This window comes from Podarcis erhardii (assembly GCF_964252035.2).
Source record: "Podarcis erhardii genome assembly, chromosome: 18".
In the NCBI taxonomy this organism is placed as follows: Eukaryota; Metazoa; Chordata; class Lepidosauria; order Squamata; family Lacertidae; genus Podarcis; species Podarcis erhardii.
The window spans coordinates 7,290,052-7,317,330 of NC_138516.1; the positions used below are offsets into that span (position 1 = coordinate 7,290,052).

Genomic DNA, 27,279 nt, shown 5'->3' on the forward strand with positions numbered 1-27,279 from the left:
AGTTAGCAGCCATGCGATAACAAGGGCTCTGGGAAGCTGCCAGCGCTTCCGGGCCCCACCCTGCGCTCCCGTCTCCCAGGATCCGTCTTTCTGCGAAAGAAAGGAGGAGCGCCGGGACTGGAGGGCAGGGACGGGGGGGGGCGCAAAGCGAAGCTGCCGAGGCCATGTGCGCGCGGGCGGCGGGGCGGCGTCTATAAAAGGGGGCGCGTCCGGCGCAGCCTCTCCAAACCGTGCGCTCTTGGCGAGGTGGCGACTGTTGCGCGCTGCGCTCTAACCAAGTTCATTGTCTGCTGGGGCGATGCGTTCGTGGGCGCTGCTGGTGCTGAGCGCGGCGGGGCTGGCGGCCGCCGCTCCTCCTCCTCCTCCTCCTGCCGGTTCTTCCAGCAAGGAGCGCGCCTTCAAGGCAGCCTCCTGGGACGAGGTGAACGTCTTGGCGCACGGGCTCCTGCAGCTGGGCCACGGCTTGCGGGAGCACGTCGAGCGCACCCGCGGGCAGCTGCGCGAGATGGGCGGCCGCCTGAGCGCGCACAACGCCTCGCTCGGCAGCCTCCAGCGCTCCGCCGACGAGCAGCGGCAGCAGCTGGGGCGAGCGCAGCGCCTCCTCGACGGGCGCCTGGACGACCTCTCCAGCCGGCTCGGCGCGCTGGCCGGCGACCTGGCGGCGCACGAGGAGGCGGTGCGGGAGCGCCTGGGGCGCCTCGACGGGCAGCTGCTGCGCCAGGTGGGCGCCGAGAACGCCAGCGGCAGCCCCCGAGGGAGCGGACAAGCGGCGGAGCTGGGCGCCCTGCAGGTGAGTCCCGGGGTGCTGCCCCAGAGGGAAAGGGAGCGGACAGAAGAGGCATTGTGAACCCGAAAGGGGCTGGAGCAAAAGCACTCTGCACACGCTCAGAGGTGCCCTTTACCTGGGAGCCCTTACCTGTCCACAGTCCTTTTCCTATCGAAAAGAAGGTGCTGGAACTCACCCACGAAGTTCTTGCAGTAACCGCCACACTTTTAACCAGTGCTTTTCTTCTAAATTAAAAGGTTCCTTTGAGTACCCCCAGTAAAAAAAAACACTGTCAAAAAGTTACCCGGGGTCGCCCCCCTGAAGGATGGAGGTAGCTGCCCTCTAGGAAATAGAGATTGAGTGGAGAGGAGAGGTAAACCCGGCTTTTGGTCTTGGCTTTCAAATTTTATGAGCTTTATCTAGCCTCCAATGCTTCCTTGACACCTTTCGGGTACCTTACGGAATCGTTTGTTGAGACTTTTCCCAAGCGGTGGGAAGGGCTGTGAAATGTAAACCGTTTGATTAATAAAATGAATGGGTCATGCAGAGAGAGAACTGGGGTGCCCCATAAATTGGCATAAGTGCCTCTTTGCACAACAATAGCCCAGATACAATAGCCCGGAGGGCACCAGGTTAGCAAAGCTTGAGATAGGACAGTATTTCCTTAGGGCAGAGGTTTTCAACCTTTCTGAGTCTGTGGCTCCCTTGGCCAACTGCTTTCTTTCTGCGGCACCCCTGTGGGGCTCGGGAGCCCAGTTATGTGCCCCCCCTTGCCTGCAGAGCTGGCAGCTTCTCACCCTTTTTCGAACACCCTCCTAAGTTGTGATGTGTTCCTCCAGCCTGCTCTCCTCTCCCTTCTCCTTGGGAGTCCTCTGGTCAGCCGCTGCTGCCTCCCTGGTCTCTGAGCTGTCCCCCCTGCCCCAAAGAGAGGTTCTTCCTCACACTGCCCCACAGGGGCCTGGGAAGCACCCCCTGGCCTGCCCCGGAGGAACCACTCGCCTGCGGAGCTTGTAGCCAGGGCTGCTGCAACACAAAGCTGTGCAAGCCTTGGGAAGGCAGAGACATGAGAGGGCATCAGAGGAGGGAGTGAAGGAAAGAGGGATGGAGCCCAGTGTTGCCCACAGCACACTAGACCATCATTTAAGGCACCCCAGGGTGTTATGACACACTGGCTGAAAACTACCGCTTTAGGGAACTGGCAAGAGGTTGGAGAGCTGAGAGTCTGTTGCAAAAGAAGGGTGCTATCTATCCTCTGGGTTTCCTCTCCCTTAAGAAAGTTTCCCGTTCATAATGATTTTTTACCTATGCTGGGTTTTCTCTATTAGCATCATTTGGATTAGTATCGCTTATTAATCAATCAATCAATCAATCAATCAATCAGTGCATTAGTGAGTGCATGATAGATCTCTCTTCCCAGCAGCATGCAATATAAAGCTTGATCGAGGAAGAACAAAAACGTGACAGAGGGAGAAGGAGAAAAGTATATGCAATCCGGGAACCTTAAGATCTTAATATGTGGCTAAGGGGAGACAAAGGGATGCGGGGTGGCGCTGTGGGTTAAACCACAGAGCCTAGGACTTGCCGATCAGAAGGTCGGCGGTTTGAATCCCCGCAATGACGGGGTGAGCTCCCGTTGCTCGGTCCCTGCTCCTGCCAACCTAGCAGTTTGAAAGCATGCAGTGCAAGTAGATAAATAGGTACCGCTCAGGTGGGAGGGTAAACGGCATTTCCATGCGCTGCTCTGGTTCGCCAGAAGCGGCTTTGTCATGCTGGCCACATGACCCGGAAGCTGTACGCCGGCTCCCTCCGCCAGTTAAGCGAGATGAGCGCCGCAACCCCAGAGTCGGTCACAACAGGACCTACTGGTCAGAGGTCCCTTTACCTTTAAGGGGAGACAATGGAGAAAGAGGAGGGAAACTGAGGCACGGGTAAGCCTGGGAGGAATATGCCATTGTTGCAATCACACATCCTTAGGCTCCACTTCAATAATTTATAAAACACGTAGTAATTTACTTGTTATCCAAGGAATATGAGTCTATATCCTTTATCAAGTTGCTCCGTTTGCAATTGCAACAAAGAAAATCCGAGTGTGGCTCGCGAGCCAAACGCTGGCCGTTTGCAAAGGTGGTTTATTAAGTCAAGCAAGCTAAAATGTAAGCGTACCCACGGGAGGTTCCAAGGTTTATTTCAATGCTGGTTGCCTTTCAAACAGAGCGTGCATCTGCCCATGCTTTTGTTCACAATGCCCTATTGATACGAGCACTAAATATTGATTGGCCTTGAGAGGGATGGGCTAAGAATTCCCAGAGAAACCGGGTGCTCCCCGTTGTTCTGCAAACAAAGCCAAAAGTGACATTTCAAGTGTGGAGCCTTAATTTGCCGGGGGCGGGGGGGAGAGGCTTCAGAGCTTTCATTGGTTCCAGGCACTTCTACGAGACAAGCTGTCCTCTAGCGATGGCGAGTAACCCGCTTTGCAAGGTTGTTGTGAGAGCGAAGCAGCTGCCGATTTCGAAACTGCAGTGTGTGTCAAACTCAGAGGTGTGGGGCATTCCTGGGCTTCCACTGTCATCCTTGACCGTTGGCCATGTTGACTGAGGCTAATATGAGTTGGATAACTTCTGCAAGGCACTGCTAGAAACTCACATGTGTATATAGCTAGATATATCTATCTTAAACCTTGGTTGTGGTCCCCATAACTGTATGTCTAGGTGCCATTCCCCCCCCCCCATGGAGTTTAATACAGTGGTACCTCTGGTTACATACTTAATTCCTTCCACAGGTCCGTACTTAACCTGAAACTGTTCTTAACCTGAAGCACCACTTTAGCTAATGGGGCCTCCTGCTGCCGCTGCACCACCGGAACACGATTTCTTTACCTTTACCTAAACCACTTTGAGGGTTTTTCCTTTAAAATATAAAAGTATAGAAATGAAATTAACAACAGCAACAACAACAACAATACAGTGGTACCTCGGGTTACATACGCTTCAGGTTACAGACTCCGCTAACCCAGAAATAGTACCTCAGGTTAAGAACTTTGCTTCAGGATGAGAACAGAAATTGTGTTCCGGCGGCAGCGGGAGGCCCCATTAGCTAAAGTGGTACCTCAGGTTAAGACCAGTTTCAGGTTAAGAATGGACATCCAGAACGAATTAAGTTCTTAACCCGAGGTACCACTGTACTGTATTTATCTACCTGCTTAATTTATAGAGATGCCCTATAGCAGAAGGACTCTGGCCCATAATGAGTCTGCAGCCCCCCCCCCATCCAACTCATTTAAAGCCATGATTAAAAAAAATAATATTATTATTATTTTATCCTGCTATGGCTGTATGCTAATGCAATAAAGGTTTGATTGATTGATTGAAAGCCATGAACAGGCAGGGAGGGGGTCATTCTTAATGTTAGATGGTTCATTTTCCTATTCCCTTCTTAGAGCCAGTGTGGTGTAGTGGTTAAGAGCGGTGGACTCGTAATCTAGTTAACCAGGTTCGCTTCCCCGCTCCTCCACCTGCAGCTGCTGGGTGACTTTGGGCCAGTCACACTTCTCTGAAGTCCCTCAGCCCCACTCACCTCACAGAGTGTTTGTTGTGGGGGAGGAAGGGAAAGGAGATTGTGAGCCGCTTTGAGACTCCTTAAAGGGACTGAAACGCGGGATATCAAATCCAAACTCTTCTTCTTCTTCTTCTCTGAATGGACAGCGCCTGACGGCCAGGGCCAGTCTGCTGAATGTGTGCCTTTGTTTCGAAATTTCAGAATTTGATGAGTCGTCAGAACCTGAAGATTGAGGAGCTGTTTCATAAGATTAAGCAACAGCAGTACAGAATGGACAAACAGAACCTGCAGATCAAAAGTCTCCAGAGCAAGGTATGACCTACAGTTGAAATTCTGGTTCAGAGACACACTTTGCACATGCCTAAAAGCACTTTCCTGCAGACTGAATTCATTATTTGGGAGGGGAGGGTGGGGAAATATAAACCGCTCTTTATCTCCACAGATAATTCTGCTGGATTCCACAGCAGAATGTATGTATATTTTTAAATGAACATTATAGCATGTTGTTGTTTACTCGTTTAGTCGTATCCGACTCTTTGTGACCCCATGGACCAGAGCACGCCAGGCACTCCTGTCTTCCACTGCCTCCCGCAGTTTGGTCAAACTCATGCTGGTAGCTTCGAGAACACTGTCGCACCATCTCGTCCTCTGTCGTCCCCTTCTCCTTGTGCCCTCCATCTTTCCCAACATCAGGGTCTTTTCTAGGGAGTCTTCTCTTCTCAGGAGGTGGCCAAAGTCTTGGTGTCTCAGCTTCAGGATCTGTCCTTCCAGTGAGCACTCAGGGCTAATTTCCTTCAGAATGGAGAGGTTTGTTCTTCTTGCAGTCCGTGGGACTCTCAAGAGTCTCCTCCAGCACCAGAATTCAAAAGCATTCATTCTCCAGCAATCAGCCTTCTTTATGGTCCTGCTCTCACTTCCATACATCACTACTGGGAAAACCAGAGGTTTAACTATACAGACCTTTGTTGGCAAGGTGATGTCTCTGGTTTTTTTGATGCTGTCTAGGTTTGTCATCGCTTTTCTCCCAAGAAGCAGGCGTCTTTTAATTTCGTGGCTGCTGTCACCATCTGCAGTGATCATGGAGCCCAAGAAAGTAAAATCTCTCACTGCTAAAATCTCTCATTATAGCATAAGGCATGATAAATTTAAGAGGAATAAAGTAATGCAACCAGCTAATCTAAAATCTAAAATACCTGGGCAAATAAACAAAAGCTTTTAAAACTGACAAGTGCATTGTCAGGCATACCTGAGAGAGGCATTTTTCTAACGCTTAAAAGTACTCTTTGCACATTTAAGTGCTGTGATAATGGCAGTATCAAATATGGGAAAGGTTTAGGATAAAAGGATGGTTCTTGATACCAACATAATTCAGACTAATCTGCTAAACTGCTTCTTCCCAGTTAGTCTAGCATCATCCATGTAGTGATTATAGATACTACTACTAATATTTTTATTATTTGTGCCCCAGCCACTCTGGGCAGCTCCCAACAAACAAAAAAGCACACTAAAGCATGAAACATTTAAAACATCCCTATACAGGGTTAGCTTCAGATGTCCTCTAAAGTTACTTATCTCCTTGACATCTGATGGAAGGGTGTTCTACAGGGCGGGGGCCACTACTGAGAAGGCCCTCTGCCTGGTTCCTGCTTCTTGCAGTGAGGGAACTGCCAGAAGGCCCTCGGAGCTGGACCCCGGTGTCCGGGGTGGAGACGCTCCTTCAGGTATACTGGGCCGAGGCCGTTGAGGGCTTTAAAGGTCAGCACCAACACTTTGAATGGCGCTTGGAAACATACTGGGAACCAATGTAGTCCTTTTAGGACCGGTGTTATATGGTCTCGGCAGCCGCTCCCAGTCCCCAGTCTGGCAGCCACATTCTGGATTAATTGCAGTTTCCGGGTCACCTTCAAAGGTAGCCCCACGTAGAGCGCATGGCAGTAGTCCAAGTGGGAGATAACCAGAGCATGCACCACTCTGGCGAGGCAGTCTGCGGGCAGGGAGGGTCTCATTCTGCATACCAGATGGAGCTGGTAAACAGCCGCCCTGGACACAGAATTGACCTGCGCCTCCATGAACAGCTGAGAGTCCAAAATGACTCCCAGGCTGCGCACCTGGTCCTTCAGGGGCACAGTTACCCCATTCAGGACCAGGGAGTCCCCCACATCTGGTAGGTGGATTGCATAGGAAGCAATGTGTAGGTCTGTTCAAATTGGTCATGCTGGGCCATGCACAAAAAAGTGTCTAATGGGTGAGAGTATTTCTTAGTTGTTGCTCTTTCAATTGTGTTGCCCAAGGCTCCTCTTAAGTTGGACGCAGTTCAAGAAAAACACACGTGTGAGATGGTTTATTTATTTGGAGCATAGAGGATCTGTTCCTGTGTGATGGAAAAGCTCCGCCACGGGGTCCCCAGATCAGAAAAGCTTTCCTCCAGTAGTTTATCTCCGGTATAAAAGTAAAGGACTTTCGAACTGCTAGGTTGGCAGGAGCAGGGACCGAGCAACGGGAGCTCACCCCATTGCGGGGATTCGAACCACCGACCTTCTGATCAGCAAGTCCTAGGCTCTGTGGTTTAACCCACAGGGCCACTTGCGTCCCATGCAGAATGTAGGCACCCTGTATATAGAAATGAGCAAACCAGTGATATTTTAGGGAGCAGGCTAGCACGTGGGGCCCATGACTTATATCCTAGGAGCCTACACAACACAAAACACTGTTGCTGTTTGTAGGTTTTATCTTATTTGTTTTTTATCTTATATTTTGGAAATGTACATCCAGTTTTTTTCATTTATATTTTTGGGGGGGCCCAAGAGAATGGGGCCCCAAGCTGTAGCTTGTTTAGCTTGTACGTAAATCTGACACTGTGTCTGGCAGATAACTTGCCAGTTCCATTGCCAAAAGCTCGCTTGATATAAGGACGCAGTTTCTACCTTCCCTTCTCTTCCTTTCCTTTTCTTTCCTTTTCTTTCTTGTTTTTTATTTATACTTTTCAAACTCATACATGTCATTAGTTTTACAATCAATTTAACATTTCCAAATTTTGGCGTCCTTCCCCCTCTTTCTGCAGTTCCTTAAATTTATTTTTTATATCTTCTGCATATCCACGTTCATTTAACTTTCTCGTTTATTTATCTGCTCTAAATCTCTTATAAAACTGCAGGTTATTACATTAATCCTGCTTATGTTCTTATCAGTTTACAATTGATCTGTAAATATTCAATGAACCCATTCCCATTCTTTTATAAAGTTTGTTATCTCGATTTCTTATACTTCTGGTAAGTTTCGCCGTTTGTGCTTATTTCGTAAGTTTTTGTATCCGTTCTTCCTTTGCTGGGTCTTCTGGTTCTTTCAACTTTTGGGGCAAGTAACATTCTTGCCACTGTAGTAGCAAACATGAATAATAATAATAATAATAATTTATTATTTGTACCCCGCCCATCTGGCTGGGTTTCCCCAGCCACTCTGGGCGGCTTCCAACAGAGATAAAAAATACACTAAAATGTCACATATTAAAAACTTCCCTGAACAGGGCTGCCTTCAGATGTCTTCTGAATGTCAGGTAGTTGTCCATCGCCTTGACATCCGATGGGAGGGCATTCCACAGGGCGGGCGCCACCACCGAGAAGGCCCTCTGCCTGGTTCCCTGCAACTTGGCCTCTCGCAGTGAGGGAACCGCCAGAAGGCCCTCGGAGCTGGACCTCAGTGTCCGGGCAGAACGATGGGGGAGGAGACGCTCCTTCAGATATACTGGACCGAGGCCATTTAGGGCTTTAAAGGTCAGCACCAACACTTTGAATTGTGCTTGGAAACGTACTGGGAGCCAATGTAGGTCTTTCAAGACCGGTGTTATATGGTCTCGGCGGCCGCTCCCAGTCACCAGTCTAGCTGCCGCATTCTGGATTAGTTGTAGTTTCCGGGTCACCTTCAAAGGTAGCCCCACGTAGAGCGCATTGCAGTAGTCCAAGCGGGAGATAACCAGAGCATGTACCACTCTGGCGAGACAGACCGCAGGCAGGCAGGGTCTCATCCTGCGTACCAGATGGAGCTGGTAAACAGCTGCCCTGGATACAGATTTGACCTGTGCCTCCATGGACAGCTGTGAGTCCAAAATGACTCCCAGGCTGCGCACCTGGTCCTTCAGGGGCACAGTTACCCCATTCAGGACCAGGGAGTCCTCCACACCTGCCTGCCCCCTGTCCCCCCCCAAACAGTCCTTCTGTCTTGTCAGGATTCAGCCTCAATCTGTTAGATTTGTACACAATTTAGGTAGTTCTGTGCCCATAATTTCCCAAAAGAAAAGGCTTCTTCACTTTCCACTTGCGCACTGGAAGGTTCCCTCTCATTCTCTCTCCCTTCCGCCCTCTCCCAACCCACAGGTCAACATGCTGATTCCTTTCCACGTCCGAGAGAACGAAACGCAGGGTCCAAAATGGAAGGCCAGCGTTCAGCGAAGTGTGGACCGGTCCGGCAACCACAGCCAAAGTCCCTGGCCAAAGTCTCTGGCGATGACGAGTGAGTCCCACACCTTGCCCCACACATAGCTGATGGCAGGGGGCAGAATCCCTTTGCAGTGGTACCTCGGGTTAAGTACTTAATTCGTTCCGGAGGTCCATTCTTAACCTGAGACTCTTCTTAACCTGAAGCGCCACTTTAGCTAATGGGGCCTCCGGCTGCAGTTCAAAAGCACGTCATAGTGCAAGTAGATAAATAGGTACCACTCCGGCGGGAAGCTAAACGGCGTTTCCTTGCGCTGCTCTGGTTCGCCAGAAGCGGCTTAGTCATGCTGGCCACATGACCCGGAAGCTGTACACCGGCTCCCTCGGCCAGTAAAGCAAGATGAGTGCCACAACCCCAGAATCGGCCATGACTGGACCTAATGGTCAGGGGCCCCTTTACCTTTACCTTTTTTACAAGCAAGAGTGCCTTCATTCCCCGTGGCTGTGTGTGGACAATTACAGTAGTGCTTTTCTAAGTGGAACAAATCTCTGCAGCGCCTCTTCGCAAATACCGTATTTTTACGTGTATAAGACTCGGTTTCCCCCACTAAAAAATAATGTCAAAAATTAGCGGGTGTCTTATACACGGATACATCTTCCCCCCATTTTCTTAAATCTGAGTCCTCCGAAATAGGGGCCGTCTTGTACATGGGGGCGTCTTATAGATGGAAAAATACAGTACATCTTGAGCAGCAATTCTGGGTTCTGTGGAAATTGGATAACACACCACTGTAGCTTAATTAATACCAGCCTTGCGAAAATGTTGTGCTATACACATTACAGAAACTTGCTCCAAGCCGTCTCAGGGCGGTCACGGCATAAAATCACAAGACAAAAACACAAAATATGTAAAACAAGAGTAACCCAATATCCTCACATTTTAAAAGGGCGTTGGGTGTCAATCAGCCTGGTTATAGAGGAACCATTTTGAATGGTGCTTAATGGTGTATAATGAAGGCGCCAGGCAAACTTCCCTGGGGAGAGCTTTCCACAAACGGGGAGCCACTGCAGAAAAGGCCCTGTTCTTGCGTTGCCTCCCTCTGGACATCTCACAGAGGAGGCACACGAAGGAGGGCCTCAGGTGATGAACGCAGAGTCTGGGTAGGTTCATTTACCATTGATGCAACATCTGTAAGGATACAGGCCTTTCCCATCCCCCTTTTTAAGCAGAGGTTGGATGGCCATGTGTCCTGGATGCTTTAGGTTGGTGGTTCAAGCCTACCCAGGGATAGCTGTAGGCAGGATTCCTGAATTGCAGGGGGTTGGAAGAGATAGATACAGTGGTGCCTCGCAAGACGAAATTAATCCGTTCCGTGAGGCTCTTCGTATAGCGGTTTTTTCGTCTTGCGAAGCAAGCCCATTGACAGATTAGCGCTATTAGCGGTTTAGCGGCTTTTAGCGGATCAGCTGTTAAGTGGCTTATCAGCGGATCAGCTGATAAGCAGTTTAGCGGCTTAGGAAAAGGGGGGGGAGCAAAAAAACCCGCAGGAACTCGCAAGACATTTTCGTCTTGCGAAGCAAGCCCATAGGGAAATTCGTTTGGGAAGCGCCTCCAAAACGGAAAACCCTTTCGTCTAGTGGGTTTTCCGTGTTGCGAGGGGTTCGTCTTGCGGGACACCACTGTAATTTATTATGGTCGGAGACAGTCACAGAAGGAAAACAAACAATTAAAACAGCGTACAACAATAAATTTAAAATTTATAAATGCGATGAGCGAATAGACACTTAAAACTTGAAGATAAACTACCACAGGGAGATGACCCAGCGTTACCCATGGAACCGAGTTTGGGGATTTTCTTAACGAACTAGTTTGGGTCGGGGGATGGTCTGTGCCTACACAGAATCCAGCGACCATCCGGGTCGTCTTATGATCTTTGCCTAACAGGAAAAGGTCAAATTTTTGCTTTTCCGGGAGGTCAGTGAGCCTCACCTCAATGGTCTCGCTACGTGCCTCTTCCTAAAAGGGACATCTAAAGAACAAGCGCTCTGGGCTTCCTATCTCCCCCAATGAACAGGCGCAAAGTTTCTGAGCATATGGGACTTTTTAAAAGAATCCTTCTAGGACCGGCGAGGGCAGAGCCCAGCTTCTGGCGAGTGTAAAGGCCTTTCTTGCATTTTTGGATACGAGAAAGAAGAGATATGCTGCTGGTGCGGCTATATCTCTCTCGATTTCTCCAATTTTATAGTTGGTGCAAGGGGGGTTGGAATGGATGACCTTCAGGGTCCCTTCCAGCGCTACAATTCTATGATTCCATCCCTGATCTAAGAAGAGGCATCTCCCCTGCTCTGAAGAAGGAATGCCTGTTCTCAATAGAAGTGGGGAAAACAGAGATAGGGAGCTTGTGGCCACTGGGATATTCAATCAATCAACCTTTTTATTCAACCGTCAGTCAGAAAAAAAATACAAATACATTTGTCAATACACAGTTAAAACATCCAGGGAGATTTTAGAGCTTAGCCAACACTAAAAGGGCTAAACAGATAGCCCCATGTCAATACAGTCAATTATGGTCTTGCGACGCTTAAAGGCTAAAAAAAGAAATTTGGCCACCAAGAAAGGTATAGCTCTAGTGACATTATTCAGCAAGTGTAAAACCTGGTTTTCTCTGGGTAGGAAGCTAAGTTGACATAGGAGTGGGTCTATAAAGTTTTGTCTAAGCTCTGCATAAGAAGGGCAAGTCAAGAGAATGTGTTCGGTGGACTCAACCACACCAATAGCACAATGACAGGTTCTCTGGGCGTATGGTACTCCCCTGTACCTTCCCCACAATATCGCAGAGTCAAGGACATTTAATCTAGCTGCTGTAAGAAGTCTGTGGTATTCCAAATACAGTGGTGCCTCGCAAGACGAAATTAATTCGTTCCGCAAGTCTCTTCGTCTTGCGAGTTTTTCGTCTTGCGATGCACGGTTTTCCATAGGAATGCATTGAAAATCAATTAATGCGTTCCTATGGAAACCGCCTTCCCCCGACCTCTTCTGGCGGGCGGCATTTTAAAATCGCCCGGGACAGCGGAGGACTTCTCCGCTGTCCGGGCGATTTAAAAGCCCCTGGGAAGGCAAGCAGGGGGGACAAAGACTTTTGCCCCCCGCCTGCCTTCAGAAGAGGTCCAGGACAGGCTTCGCGGACCTCTCCGCAAGCAGCGGGAGCGCTCCTTGCGGAGAGTTGCCAGCGCGCCCAGGCTTCGCGGCCCCGCCGCCCGGCTTCGGGACATCGTTCCAATGCCAGGCGGCGGGGGGAGGCTTTCTCGCCCCGCCGCCCGGCATCGGGACGATGCCCCGAAGCCAGGCGGCGGGGGGAGGCGTTCCTGCCCCGCCGCCCGGCATCGGGACGATGCCCCGAAGCCGGGCGGCGGGGGGAGGCTTTCCTGCCCCGAAGCCGGGCGGCGGGGGGAGGCTTTCCCGCCCCGAAGCCGGGCGGCGGGGGGAGGCGTTCCCGCCCCGCCGCTCGGCTTCGGGACATCGTTCCGATGCCGGGCGGCGGGGGGAGACTTTCCCGCCCCGCCGCTCGGCTTCGGGACATCGTTCCGATGCCGGGCGGCGGGGGGAGGCGTTCCCGCCTCGCCGCCCGGCATCGGGGCATCGTTCCGATGCCGGGCGGCGGGGGGAGACTTTCCCGCCCCGCCGCTCGGCTTTGGGACATCGTTCCGATGCCGGGCGGTGGGGGGAGGCGTTCCCGCCTCGCCGCCCGGCATCGGGGCATCCTTCCGAAGCCCGGCGGCGGGAGGAGGTGTCCCCGCCCCGCCGCCAGGCTTCAGAGGAGGTCCGAGGACAGCGGGGAAGACGAGCTGCGCTTCCCCACTGTCCCGGAGATTTCCCTATGGGCTGTCGTCTTGCGAAGCAAGCCCATAGGGAAATTCGTCTTGCGAAGCGCCTCCAAAACGGAAAACCCTTTCGTCTAGCGTGTTTTCCGTCTTGCGAGGCGTTCGTCTTGCGGGGCACCACTGTAGTGGATTTCTGCAAGGTAGGGGGCTGGTATGGTCCGATAAATCTGGTCCCCTAGGAACATCCCAGGTTTTACCTGGGCTCTTGTCTGGCAATATCACTCAGTCTGCGGGAGATCACATCTCTAGCTTGATTGTACGTCATAGACTCAAAGTAAAGGTGAGACAATCCACAGGATTGAACCTCGTTAATGACCTCCCTTTCCCACGATGATTGAAAATCATCCCTCAATATCAAGGGGGCTCCCAGTTCCCATCAGCCCCAAGCCATTGGAGTCCCAGCCTTTCTCAACCTGTGGGTCCCCAGATGTTTGTTGGACTACAACTCCCATCACTGCTAGCTAGCAAGGCCAGAGCTCAGGGACGATGGGAGTTGTAGTCCAACAAAATCTGGGCACCCACAGGTTGAGAACCACTGCGTTGGACAATGGGGCTTTTGTAGCCCCAGACATTGGAGGTGCCAGCGGTTCCCTGTTCCGATGTGCCTCTCTCTGCTTCGACACGGCGCTCTACGTGGGTCGCGGCTGTGTTGGAGCATTCGCGACACCCGCTATGGGGAATTCGAGCTGGGAGATTCGAGCCGGCCTCGTTCAGCTCCCAACCAGGCCTGTCTCTCGCTCGCTCGCTCTGGCTCTCAGCCAAGTGTGCGAGAGGTGAAATCTTCGCAAGGCATTCCCAGGAGCGACGAGGTTAATTGAGGAAGAAAGAGAGACGGGGGGAGAGAGAGTCTGGGGCAGGAAGTGGTGGGGGGAGAAAATACCGTGGCGCACACTTGGGCTGGCATCCCTCCAACTAGGGGAAAGGCAGCGCTCCCCCTGTGGTGCTGGGATTCCAAAATAATTTGGCTGTACCAGGGCGGTGGAAACCTCAGAGGCTGAGCAAGGCTGGGCTTGTCTCTTTGCTGCTGGAGTAGTTTCGCTGGGAGTTGCTTTCAAGGGTCCAGAGGGCCGTTCTGCCACCGTCCAGTGTCCCCAGAATTACTGTATTTTTTGCTCTAGAAGACTCACTTTTCCCCTCCTAAAAAGTAAGGGGAAATGTGTGTGCGTCTTATGGAGTGAATGCAGGCTGTGCAGCTATCCCAGAAGCCAGAACAGCAAGAGGGATCGCTGCTTTCGCTGCGCAGCGATCCCTCTCGCTGTTCTGGCTTCTGAGATTCAGAATATTTTTTTTCTTGTTTTCCTCCTCCAAAAACTAGGTGCGTCTTGTGGCCTGGTGCGTCTTATAGAGCGAAAAATACGGTAATCTTTCATTTCCATCTTCTTCTGCTAGGAACAGAGGGAGCTGCCTTAGCCAGGGACCGAGCACTGGTCCATCCAGGATCAGCCCCATAGTCAATTGTTACCAGAAATGTTAAGGGGCGCCCATTCCACAGAAAGCAAGTCCTTTACCCCTTCAAAATTAGGAAGCATTCCCTGAGAAAAACAGAGGACGCAGAACAATCCCCAGGCCACCTTGGCTCTCCCGAAAGACTCTAAATCAGGGCTTGGCAAACTTTTTCAGCAGGGGGCCGGTCCACTGTCCCTCAGACCTTGTGGGGGGGCTGGACTATATTTTGAAGAAAAAAATCAACGAATTCCTACGCCCCACAAATAACCCAGAGATGCATTTTAAATAAAAGCACACATTCTACTCATGTAAAAACACGCTGATTTCTGGACCGTCCGCGGGCCGGATTTAGAAGGCGATTGGGCCGGATCTGGCCCCCGGGCCTTCGGCTGCCTACTCATGCGCTAAATATTTCCTCTACTGTAAAAGGGAATATCTTGGGGGTGGGGACACCTTTCCCAATAGTGCTTTTCACTTACAAACCCAGTGAAATGCGCATCCTTTGCCCATGAATAGGGGAAGTCTGGGACAATGTTTTCAGGAACTAGATAACTGCAATTTCAAAAGAAAGGCCTAATCTGGCCAAGCTGGGGGGAAGAGCAAACATTATCAGGTATCTTGACAGACAAGCCACACTCTCAAATGTCTTCTAAACGTCAGATAGCTGTTTATTTCCGGATGGGAAGGCGTTCCATAGGATGGATGCCACCACCGAGAAGGCCCTCTGCCTGGTTCCCTGTAACCTCACTTCTTGCAGGGAGGGAACCGCCAGAAGGCCCTCGGAGCTGGACCTCAGTGTCCGGGCAGAACGATGGGGGTGGAGACGCTCCTTCAGGTCTACTGGGCCGAGGCCATTAGGGCTTTGAAGGTCAGCACCAACACTTTGAATTGTGCTCGGAAACATATTGGGAGCCAGTGTAGGTCTTTCAAGACCTGTGTTATATGGTCTCGGCGGCCGCTCCCATTCCCCAGTCTAGCTGCCGCATTCTGGATTAGTTGCAGTTTCCGGGTCACCTTCAAAGGTAGCCCCACAGAGAGCGCATTGCAGTAGTCCAAGCGGGAGATAACCAGAGCATGCACCATTCTGGTGAGACAGTCCATACTAATAAAAACTAATACAGTGGTGCCTCGCAAGACGAAATTAATCCGTTCCGTGAGGCTCTTCGTATAGTGGTTTTTTCATCTTGCGAAGCAAGCCCATTGACAGCTTAGCGGATTAGCGCTATTAGCGGTTTAGCGGCTTTTAGCGGATCAGCTGTTAAGCGGCTTAGCGGTTTAGGAAAAGGGGGGGAGGGGGAAAAACCCGCAGGAACTCGCAAGACATTTTCGTCTTGCGAAGCAAGTCCATAGGGAAATTCGTTTTGCGAAGCGCCTCCAAAACGGAAAACCCTTTCGTCTAGCGGGTTTTCCGTCTTGCGAGGCGTTCGTCTTGCGGGGCACCACTGTACTAATAAAAACTCTGACACTGAGCTACAAGGGCTTCAGCAGAGGGCATATGCCCCAGAGGGGGTCTCCCCACACCCTGGGATATCTTGCCTGGTGTGTCTTCCGTCTCAAAGATGCACCTGTTGAATTTCCCTCCACGCTCCAGGGCGATTCTCCTTGGGGAGCCCAGGAGAAAGGCCCCAATGGCAGCTGTTATGCTGTCTGTTGGGGGCTTTTGCAAAGAGCGGAAAGACCAGCTTATTACGGCCATGTGCGATGTTGTGTCCTGAGCTGGGGGGGGGGGAAGGGAGGTGGGGGGAAATGGGTGAAAGTTGAAAGCCTTTCCTTGAGGGCTGCAGTCTTTTTCCGGCAGTTCCCAGGCTGAGATGCCCTTTCCCCTACTTAGCTCTCGCTCCCGCACCCCCTCTGCACATGCTGATCTAATATCTGCGGCTGCGAGAGAGATGGCTTTGTGTCAGAGGCTTTTTCCTGGAATGTGCTGCGGTCAGCCTGCAAAAAAAAAAAACCACGCCTGCCCGCTACCCGGAGAGCCTGTGACTCAACGCTAGCCGTGACTCACGGGAATGTGGTAGGATGCTTGGGAAATTGCTGCTTCGCATCTCGCCTCCGCTGGAAACGTGCAGCGTCGCACGAGGCTTAGCCATGCCGTCGCCTTTCCATGCTTGGACTACTGCAGTGCGCTCTATGTGGGGCTCCCTCTGAGGGTGACCCAGAAACTGCAACTAATCCAGAATGCGGCAGCTAGACTGGGGACTGGGAGCGGCCGCCGAGGTCACATAACACCGGTCTTGAAAGACCTACATTGGCTCCCAGTACGTTTCCGAGCACAATTCAAAGTGTTGGTGCCGACCTTTAAACCCCTAAACTAGGCACCCCCAACCTGCGGCCCTCCAGATGTTTTGGCCTACAACTCCCATGATCCTTAGCTAACAGGACCAGTTGTCAGGGATGCTGGGAATTGTAGTCCAAAACATCTGGAGGACCAAATGTTGGGGATGCTTGCCTTAAACCAAGGCCTGGGGGCCGGATCTGGCCCAATCGCCTTCTAAATCCAGCCCGCGGACGGTCCGGGAATCAGTGTGTTTTTACATGAGTAGAATGTGTGCTTTTATTTAAAATGCATCTCTGGGTTATTTGTGGGGCATAGGAATTCGTTCATTTCCCCCCCACCCAAATATAGTCCGGCCCCCCACAAGCTCTGAGGGACAGTGGACTGGCCCCCTGCTGAAAAAGTTTGCTGACCCCTGACCTAACTCATGCCCCACAAGTTTGCACGAAGGAGACAACATGGAAATACGCTGTTCTATGGGATGGGAGGGAAAAGGGGCTGTTCTACAGCTTTCTGGACGTGTTTTTGCCATAATCTGTTCCTCTGCATTTCCCCCCGCTTTCATATAAAAAACAACAACTGTAAAAGCCAAATGGCAAAGCTGCGGGCGTCTGGTTCGTTTCTTGAGAACTAGCGACGTGATTTTGTATTGGCTGGGCTCTGCAAAGCCTCTGCCACTGAACGGGGCGTCTTTTTCGAAGGCTTACCCCTTCTCTCCTTCCTGCACCCCGTGATTCCACCCCACGGCCTTTCTCTGCAGGACGGAGAAGCCGTTTCCAATATCCAACGTGGTACGGCTAACGTCTCCGCCTGGCTGTCTGATGCAAGCATCCTTCCCGGCATTAATGCATTAATGCGCGCCTCCCTCCCCGCTGAGAAACTGGGGGAAAGTTCATGTTTACTCGCAGGAACTCCCTCTCCAACCTGGGATCCCGCCCTCTTCCTGATCTCCTGCTGCTGGCATCTGTTTTGAGAATCCCAGCTAAATTTATCCGAGGCAGGAGAGGGTCCCAGGGGGGGCCTGCTGAGCCCAGAAGATGCAGCGCCTTTTGCCTGGACAGAGACTTCCTTTGTCTTTGGGAGAGCGGGGAGGGACGTCCTCCCCCCCTGCAGCTGTTTTTAGCCAGAGCAAAGTCCCCTCGCGCCCTGCCACATCTCTGCCCTTCGCCTCCTCGCGTGCCTGATGCCTCTCCCAACTGGACTTTTGACACGGGGCTATCGAAACCCTGACTCGCTGGCAGATGGGCAGAGTCCAGCCACCTGCCAGGGGCTCAGCGCTTGGCACAGCTCAGGGGTGGCGCAGAGAGAAGGAACCCTAGAATTCTAGAGTTGGAAGAGACCCCGAAGAATGGACACGACGGGGACGTGGGTGGCGCTGTGGGTTAAACCACAGAGCCTAGGACTTGCTGATCAGAAAGTCGCGGTTTGAATCCCTGCGACAGGGTGAGTTCCCGTTGCTCATTCCCTGTTCCTGCCAACCTAGCAGTTCGAAAGCACGTCATATGCAAGTAGATAAATAGGTACCACTCTGGCAGGAAGGTAAACGTCGTATCCGTGTGCTGCTCTGGTTCGCCAGAAGCGGCTTAGTCCTGCTGGCCACATGACTCGGAAGCTGTACGCCGGCTCCCTCGGCCAATAAAGCGGGATGAGCGCCGCAACCCCAGAGTCGGCCATGACTGGACCTAATGGTCAGGGCTCCTTTTTAATAATCACGGCAGTAAGACCCAAGCCTTGTGACATGACATCATGGCCGCCCCTGAGCATGTGCAGAGTGTTTCTCTCCCCTTTACTATGTAGCTGCAAGCGTAGCAAATCAGAATTCCAAGCTGCATGGGGAGTAGCTTCCGACAGGATTCAGCTGTGGCTTCTCTTAGGAGGGATAAACTTTGGCAACATAGTTCCCCCTCCACGCTTTTGCTGTCTGCCAGCTGCTGTCTGCAACTTCGGCTCTGCAGTTGTTAATGTCAGGCTGACATTTGGCTGAGGGTAGCTTGGGCAAAGTCCGAGTGGCGTTCCGTGTTCACGTGGTGGCCGGATCCCGCAGGGTCCTGTTGCGGTTGCTGCCTGCTCTCGATTCCTCTTTCCTCCCCCTTTTTAAACATTGGATTCATCTGCAAGTTAATAGTCTACCAGTGGACCTTTTTGCCTGAAGGCATGGCGAACATCTGTGACCCTCAACACAGCCAGCGGTTAGGGCTTTATTTATTGAGGAGCACTTCTAAACCGCTTCACATTTTGCAATCTATAAAACACAGTAACGCAGGAATGCGAGAGATGGCAAAACCACATTGTTGTTGTTGTTCAGTCGTTTAGTCGTGTCCGCCTCTTCGTGACCCCCATGGACCAAAGCACGCCAGGCACCCCTGTCTTCCACTGCCTCCCACAGTTTGGTCAAACTCATGTTGGTAGCTTCGAGAACACTGTCCCATCATCTCGTCCTCTGTCGTCCCCTTCTCTTTGCACCCTCCATCTTTCCCAACATCAGGGTCTTTTCCAGGGAGTCTTCTCTTCTCCTGAGGTGGCCAAAGTCTTGGAGCCTCAGCTTCAGGATCTGTCCTTCCAGTGAGCACTCAGGGCTGATTTCCTTCAGAATGGAGAGGTTTGATCTTCTTGCAGTCCATGGGACTCTCAAGAGTTTCCTCCAGCACCAGAATTCAAAAGCAGCCATTCTTCGGCCATCAGCCTTCTTTATGGTCCAGCTCTCACTTCCATACATCACTACTGGGAAAACAATAGCTTTAACTATACGGGCCTTTGTTGGCAAGGTGATGTCTCTGCTTTTTAAGATGCTGTCCAGGTTTGTCATTGCTTTTCTCCCAAGAAGCAGGCATCTTTTAATTTCGTGGCTTCTCTCACCATCTGCAGTGATCATGGAGCCCAAGAAAGTAAAATCTCTCACTGCCTCCATTTCTTCCCCTTCTATTTGCCAGGAGGTGATGGGACCAGTGGCCACGATCTTCAAGGATTTTCCGAAAACCACATTATAGATAGTTTTAAAACAGAAATTTGGAATAAGAAAATAGAGGGTGCTGTTGGATTCAGTAGGGCTTACTTCTGAGTAGGAGTCCACTGTAAAAATGTTGTGCAAGTGAATGATCTTAAATCCTTTTTTTCAGTCCTGTAGTTTGACCTTGGCTTGTTGGCTTGTTGTTTTGTTTTAAGTCTGTAAGACCACCAAACAGTGTCTTGTGCAATGTTCCATAAATACATCTGTGCAAATCGTCCTGAAAATTATGATTGACTTTAATTAAATAAAAGTATTGCGCATGGTGGGCTGTCTGCAGCTACGTCAACTGTGGAGCAGAGCCACTGAAGTTGCTGGGAATAGTAATTAATTAATTCAGTTGTAAAACACACACACACACACACACACACACACACACCGATCTGACTCTGGGCACCCCAAGCAAGTCGTGCCTGTTAATTACAGCGCTGACTAATATTGGATAAACCCCGTAGATTATTTTCAGTAAACTCACAAACTTCCTCATAATAACATGGTCAAAGCAGGAGGAAGAAAATAGCTGTGCAATTTAATAATAATAATAATAATAATAATAATAATAATAATAATAATATATTGTTTATACCTCGCCTATCCGCCTGGGTTTCCCCAGCTGCTCTGGGTGGCTTCCAGCAAAATATTAAAATACTATAATTCATCAAATATTAAATCCTTCCCTAAACAGGGCTGCATTCCACAGTGCAGGCGCCACCACCGAGAAGGCCCTCTGCCTGGTTCCCTGTAACTTGGCTTCTCACAGTGAGGGAACCACCAGAAGGCCCTCGGAGCTGGACCTCAGTGTCTGGGCTGGACGATGGAGGTGGAGAAGCTCCTTCAGGTCTACTGGACCGAGGCCGTTTAGGGCTTTTAAGGTCAGCACCAACACTTTGAATTGTGCCCGGAAACATCCTGGGAGCCAATGTAGGTCTTTCAGGACTGGTGTTATGTGGTCTTGGAGTTAATAATCAGTATTCATGGCAAAACTTTAATAAGGCCGATCAAATCAATGCTTGTTCTAGGATGCTAAAATAGCTTTCGCTTCTTCATTTGGCAGAGCTCCCAGCAAGCTGTCACCAGCTGTTTCTGGAAGGGGAACAAACCAGCGGTGTCTTCCAGATCCAGCCCCCTGGCTCCCAGGTCTTTGAAGTCTTCTGTGACATGACTCCAGGTAAAAATGTGGGGTTTATAAAAGCGGGAGAGAAATTTGATACAGTTTGCATTTAAGGTTTTCTTAACCTGGTTCTCCTCCTGCCAACGTAGCAGTTCGAAAGGACGTCCAAGTGCAAGTAGATAAATAGGTACCGCTCCGGCGGGAAGGTAAACGGCGTTTCCGTGCGCTGCTCTGGTTCGCCAGAAGCGGCTTAGTCATGCTGGCCACATGACCCGGAAGCTGTACGCCGGCTCCCTCAGCCAGTAAAGCGAGATGAGTGCCGCAATCCCAGAGTCGGCCACAACTGGACCTAATGGTCCAGGGGTCCCTTTACCTTTTTAACCTGGTTCTCATTTGACAAAACAGCCTGTGAACCGTAACACAGCCCTCTGAAAACCTGCCCTGTTCTGAGTTTTCTAGTGCAATTCTCCAGCCAAGTATTGTGTCCAAAAATTAACGTGCTTGGGTAGAAGTGTGCATGGGAATGCATATGTGAGTGAAAATAACACACACACACACACACACACACATACACACAGTGTGTCGCTTTAGGAAAATTGCCCTGCAAAAAAATATGCATTTATCAGGCAAAGTTGCATACAAATGTCTGTATGTGAGAAGGCAAACTAAGGCCCAGGGGCTGGATCCAGCCCAATCGCCTTCTCAATCTGGCCCGCGGACGGTCCAGAAATCAGCATGTTTTTACATGAGTAGAATGTGTCCTTTGATTTAAAATGCACCTCTGGGTTATTTGTGGGGCCTGCCTGGTGTTTTTACATGAGTAGAATGTGTGTTTTTATTTAGAATGCACCTCTGGGTTATTTGTGGGGCATAGGAATTCGTTCATTCCCCCCCCCCCTAAAATATAGTCTGGCCCCCCACAAAGTCTGAGGGACAGTGGACCAGCCCCCTGCTGAAAAAGTTTGCTGACCCCTGGCTGTATCGGGGGGGAATTGCACTCAGATGCCAATGAAAAAGAAAGAAATTGCAAAACCGAAGGAGCGAATTTCAGATTGGGAAAATGAGAAACTGAAGTTGACAAATCGAAATCCTGAGCTAAGTCATTTGTGGAATGTGAGACTCTTCATCTCATGCTTGTGGGTTTGAGTCGCACGTTGGACAAAAGATTCCTGAATTGCAGAGAGTTTGACTTCCAACTCTCCAATTTTATGATTCTATGGCCCATTCCTGCCAGTTTGCTGGTTGGATGTCTTTGGGTTCAGGTATCACCTGATCCTAGAAATCACTGATTGATCTGGAAGGGTATTCTATTGCTAGAATAACAGGAAGAATAAGGGACCAAGATGAACAGAAATTTCATGACAATTGGAATAAATATTGGAAGTATATTGGAACCAATTTGTAGATGGCACTGGCGGGGTTGGAATAACTCTAACAGTAAGGGGCCACTATGTAAGACTAAAAATAAAATACGTGACTATGGAATTTATTTGATACTTACCAAAGGGGTGGAGGGGAGTCCAAGGTGGTTTTTTTCTGTATGATTTGGGGAGTGGATATAAATATGTGTAAGTTATGTAAATGAAATATGTTTATATATTTATTTGTGTAATACTAATAAAAATGTATTTTTTTTAAAAAAAAAAGATTGATCTGGAAGGGTAAGGGTAGAGCTTTGCTTGGGTTGCGAAGGCCGTGACTCTGTTTCCCTGCGTTTCTCAAACAGGGAGGCGAAACGTTTTTGCAGCTACAGGGCCTCTCTCTCCCCCCCCCCAGTCCTAGTTTACTCTGTGTGTGTGTGTGTGTGTGTGTGTGTTTGTTCAAGGTACTAAAACATGTTGCACACACAAAAATCATATGGAAAAACTTACAGATCAAAGCAACACACCGGTGGGTGTGTTTTGGTGGGGTGAGGCAGGCAGGGGGCACAAGCCAGATGTCTGCAGGCTGACTGAAATTTCCCCTCCTTTTTATTTTGCAGATGGTGGAGGCTGGACGGTGATTCAGAGACGGCTGGATGGTTCTGTTGATTTTGACCAGCTGTGGGAAGCCTATAAAAATGGATTTGGGAATATGAGCGGTAGGTTTCTGCTTCTTGCTCCCCCCTCCTTTTATTATTTTTTGATTTTTTAAAATTGCTACCTGCTCATGCGTAGGATATAGGGAAGCGGGTGGCGCTGTGGGTTAAACCACAGAGCCTAGGGCTTGCCGATCAGAATGTTGGCGGTTCGAATCCCCGCGATGGGGTGAACTCCCGTTGCTCAGTCCCTGCTCCTGCTCACCTAGCAGTTCGAAAGCACATCAAAGTGCAAGTAGATAAATAGGTACCACTCTGGCGGGAAGGTAAACGGCGTTTCTGTGTGCTGCTCTGGTTCACCAGAAGCGGCTTAGTCCTGCTGGCCACATGACCCGGAAGCTGTACGCCGGCTCCCTCGGCCAATAAAGCGAGATGAGCACCACAACCCCAGAGTCGTCCATGACTGGACCTAATGGTCAGGGGTCCCTTTACTTTTTACATGTGTAGGATCAGGGCTCTGAAAAAACACTTGCACTGCAGTGCACCGCAAAAGGAAAGACTTCGTCACACGCTGGATTTTGTTTTTTAATGCATTTCTGTTTCTCAAACTGATTGGTTAGAATCAGTGGTTTGCAACCGTTTTGCCGTGGCACCCTGGGGTGTCTTGAAGGATGGTCAGGGGCGCCACGGGCAACACTTTCGGTGTCTATTTTCAGATCGTTGAGCATTTTTTACATGTCAGTCACAGTCAACCCAGCCAGATGGGTGGGGGGGTATAGATAATAAAAATATTATTATTATTATTAGTGTGAGACATGTTCCTCATGAGGAGGAAGGAAAATAGAGAAGGAGAAGGGGTGGGTGAGAGAAACAGTAAAACTTTACAGAGTATATGAGCGATGCCTTTTTGTCAGCTTTGAGTGGATAGGTCTCTCGTTAACTTTGACAAGTGTAATCGCTTTTACACGTGTTATCACTGAGCGCCGTAAGTGTCACGCAACAGCCCTGTGAGGTAGGGTAGGCTGAAAAATTAGGGCCAGGGAGTCTCATCCCCGAGTGGCGCTGGGTCCCAGATCCCGCCCTCTAATGGCTAATTTGCTTTTCTCCGAACCCATAATCTGAAGTGACATTGTAAGCTCCTAGAGGTCGAGACCTGTCTCCTGTGTAGGGCCGTACCTTGGATCCCAAACACCCCGGAACTCGGACGTTTTGGCTCCCGAACGCCGCAAACCTGGAAACCTGGTTTGCGAACGTTCCTTGGAACCCGAAAGTCCAGCGCGGCTTCCGATTGGCTGCAGGAACTTCCTGCAGCTAATTGGAAGCCGAACCTTGGTTTCCAAACGTTTTGGAAGTTGAACGGACTTCCAGAATGGATTCCGTTTGCCTTTCGAGGTACAGCTGTATATCTTCTGCACATCAGGATTTCAGTGTTTGGTTTAGGGAAGGGTTTGTACCAACACCTGACCAATGACGAATTTGTCAGCAAATGGCAGAAAACCATGGCTAGAAAAGCCATCTCTATTGGTCTGTCACACCCCCAACTGGGTTATGAAGGCGCCCTAAAGACGTTAAAGCAAAGATTATGGGATAATACACACAGTGACTTGCGATCTCGATCACACGCAGTCTGTAGTCCGCTGGCAGTAGGAGTACAATATGGGCATGTCTTTAAGTTAACACCTTACATTAAAAACCTGACAGTACCAAATTATCGAAGGCTTTTCACCAAAGCCAGATTAAACGTCTTTCCTTCTGCAGTGTTGGATGACAGGTTGAGAGGAGTTCCCTACCAGGACAGACTTTGCTCGTGCGCTCAAGACATCCATTCTATAAAACATATTTTGTTGCACTGTGCAAAATATGAGCAAGCCAGGGCTGAACTGATACTACACTTGCTGGTACCTTTCCCGGGAAAATCAGAGGCTCGCTATGTCAGGTTCCTATTGGAAGACCGGGCAAACGCTAGAACATTAGCAGTGGCAAAGTTTTTATCGGTGGCTGCAAGAACCAATGCTCCCTATATTCTGAACAAAATGCTTGTTTAACCTGGAGGTAGACTGTCTGAATTGTGTATTGCTTTGTAACAATTTGTTGGGTCTCTGGACCGGAATGAAGATTGATTGATTGATTGATTGATTGATTGATTGATATCTTCTGCTGGTGGGCCCTGACAGGATATTTATTTATTTATTCGTTTGTTTCTTTCTTTGGCCGTTCTCTTTCAGGCGACTTTTGGCTGGGCTTGGAAAAGGTCCACCAGATCACGAAAGATGGGCGGTTCCACCTCTCGATCGAACTTCAGGACTGGGAGGGCAGCTCGGAGAGGATCCAGTTCCTTTTCAGCCTGGGCGGAGAGGACACGGCTTACACACTCAGTCTCCTGGGGCCTATTCTCGGGCAGCTGGAGAACGCCATGGGCGACTTCCCACAGCTGCCCTTTTCCACGCGGGATCAGGACCATGACCTCAAGGGGGATGCCAACTGTGCCAAACACCTCTCAGGTCAGTCCTGATTTTTATTTTTTCCTTTTCTATAATAATATTTATTCAATCTTCAACATTTTAAAATATCCATTTAAACCACCTTAAAACAAGCATAGGCAAACTCAGCCCTCCAGATGTTTTGGGACTACAACTCCCATCATCCTTAGCTAACAGGACCAGTGGTCAGGGATGATGGGAGTTGTAGTCCCAAAACTTCTGGAGGGCCGAGTTTGCCTATGCCTGCCTTAAAATATCAAAGACTTCCCTTCTTCTCTTTCCATAACCCTTTTTGACACCTGGGAATTTCTGTCTGCACTATCCCCAACTAAAAAGACTCTTAATTATATCCTTTATTTTATTTAAAGGTTTTATCTTTCTGTGGTTCATTTTGCACACCATACATCCCTGCATATTTAAAATGAACTAAACCATTCGGTTCGAATCCCCGCAACGGGGTGAGCTCCCGTTGCTCTGTCCCGGCTCCTGCCAACCTAGCAGTTCGAAAGCATGTCAAAGTGCAAGTAGATAAATAGGTACCACTCCAGCGGGAAGGTAAACGGCATTTCCGTGCGCTGCTCTGGTTCACCAGAAATGGCTTAGTCCTGCTGGCCACATGACCCGGAAGCTGTACGCCGGCTCCCTCGGCCAGTAAAGCGAGATGAGTGCCGCAACCCCAGAGTCTCTGGACCTAATTCGAACTGCCGACCTTCTGATCGGCAAGTCCTAGGCTCTGTGGTTTAACCCACAGCGCCACCCGCGTCCCTTGCAGCATACATAAATAGTCCTTTTTGACACCTGGGAATTTCCCTCTTGAATTATCCCCAACAAAAAGGACTCTCGATTACTTCCTTCCTTTCATTTTATTTATAAAGGTTTTCCAAAAATTTAATTACATACAGATTTAAATATACATGCAAATTTTGATTGCCGTCACCCTATGCTTCTAATCAGATTCATGCCATCGCACTCCGAGTACCAAATCCTTTTAGCCGCACAAACCTAAGCATAGCCGAAACAAAATAAAAAAATTCCTTCCAGTTGCACCTTAGAGACCAACTAAGTTTGTTACCGGTACAGTGGTGCCTCGCAAGACGAAATTAATCCGTTCCGCGAGTCTCTTCGTCTTGCGGTTTTTTCGTCTTGTGAAGCACGGCTATTAGCGGCTTAGCGGCTATTAACAGCTTAGTGGCTATTAACGGCTTAGTGGCTTTAAGAAAAAGGAAACAAACTCTCAAAACTCGCAAGACGTTTCGTCTTGCAAAGCAAGCCCATAGGGAAATTTGTCTTGCGGAACGACTCAAAAAACGGAAAACTCTTTCGTCCTGCGCGTTTTTCGTCTTGCGAGGCATTCGTCTTGCGAGGTACCACTGTATTAGGTTTTGTGTGCATGCACACATCTTCAGATACACCTAAGCATGTTTGCAAGCAAACCCCACTGTGTTCATTGGGACGTACTCTCGTGCCGCAGTGCTGCTCAGGATTGGAGCTCAAGAACTGCCATTTTTGAAGCATTTCCCAAGTAATGAAATCCATTGTTCTGTGGAAAGGCCTTTGGCTGATGCCTGCTCTTGCTCTTTGTTTTTGTTCCAAAGGAGGCTGGTGGTTCAGCAGTTGTGGCCACGTGAACCTGAACGGAAAATACTTCCGCTCCATCCCGCGCCAGAGGCATGAGAGAAAGCAAGGCATCTTTTGGAAGACTTGGAGAGGACGCTATTACCCTCTGAAGTCCACCACTATGAAGATCCGGCCTGCGGAGATGGGCCTGCCGTCCTAAATTTCCAGGAGGTCGCAGGAGAGAGTCTGGGTGGCCCTTCGTATTCCTGCCTGTCGCCGAAATACAGCTGCAGCCCGTCGCTCCTGTCTGGGACGATTTGTGGGGTGTCTCTATCGGCTTCCAGTTGAAAGCCTTCCTTTTGCAAGACTTAGTGTTGGGGTGGGAGGGGGGGCAAAGCAACGACTGTCGTCTTCGCGTTGGGAAGAGCGGCACAGGGGACCGCTTGGGTGGGTGGGAAAGGAACCGGCATCGGGATTCATTTCGTGAGCAAGTTGGGCGTTGGCAAGAAATTGCAGTTTCAGCATCTTGGGGGCCTGGTGTTAGCTTGAAGGCCACTGTTGATGAGATCTTGGGTATCCAGTCTTCTTGAGTGCCATCGTGTGATAAAATTGGGGTTCTTGCTAGCTCCGGCAGAGATTTGTGCTGTCGCCCACGTGTCTTTATACCCACTTCCTTACGCCTCGAAATTTGGAAGGCCTTTGTCTCACGAGGAATGTCCCAAATAGAAGGAGGGGGCTTTGCAAAGCCCGCCCCCT

General features: G+C 50.0%; 1 protein-coding gene across 1 annotated transcript; it reads left to right on the top strand.

Moving 5' to 3' along the window:
* The first annotated feature begins 214 nt into the window (after positions 1-214).
* ANGPTL4 (angiopoietin like 4) lies at positions 215-27,272 on the top strand. Its single transcript, XM_081846289.1, has 7 exons — positions 215-790; positions 4,523-4,633; positions 8,692-8,827; positions 20,413-20,526; positions 22,451-22,549; positions 24,712-24,987; positions 26,562-27,272. The coding sequence occupies exons 1-7, from the start codon at positions 299-301 to the stop codon at positions 26,741-26,743; spliced, it is 1,410 nt and encodes a 469-aa protein (XP_081702415.1). The 5' UTR covers positions 215-298; the 3' UTR covers positions 26,744-27,272.
* The last annotated feature ends 7 nt before the right edge of the window (positions 27,273-27,279 follow it).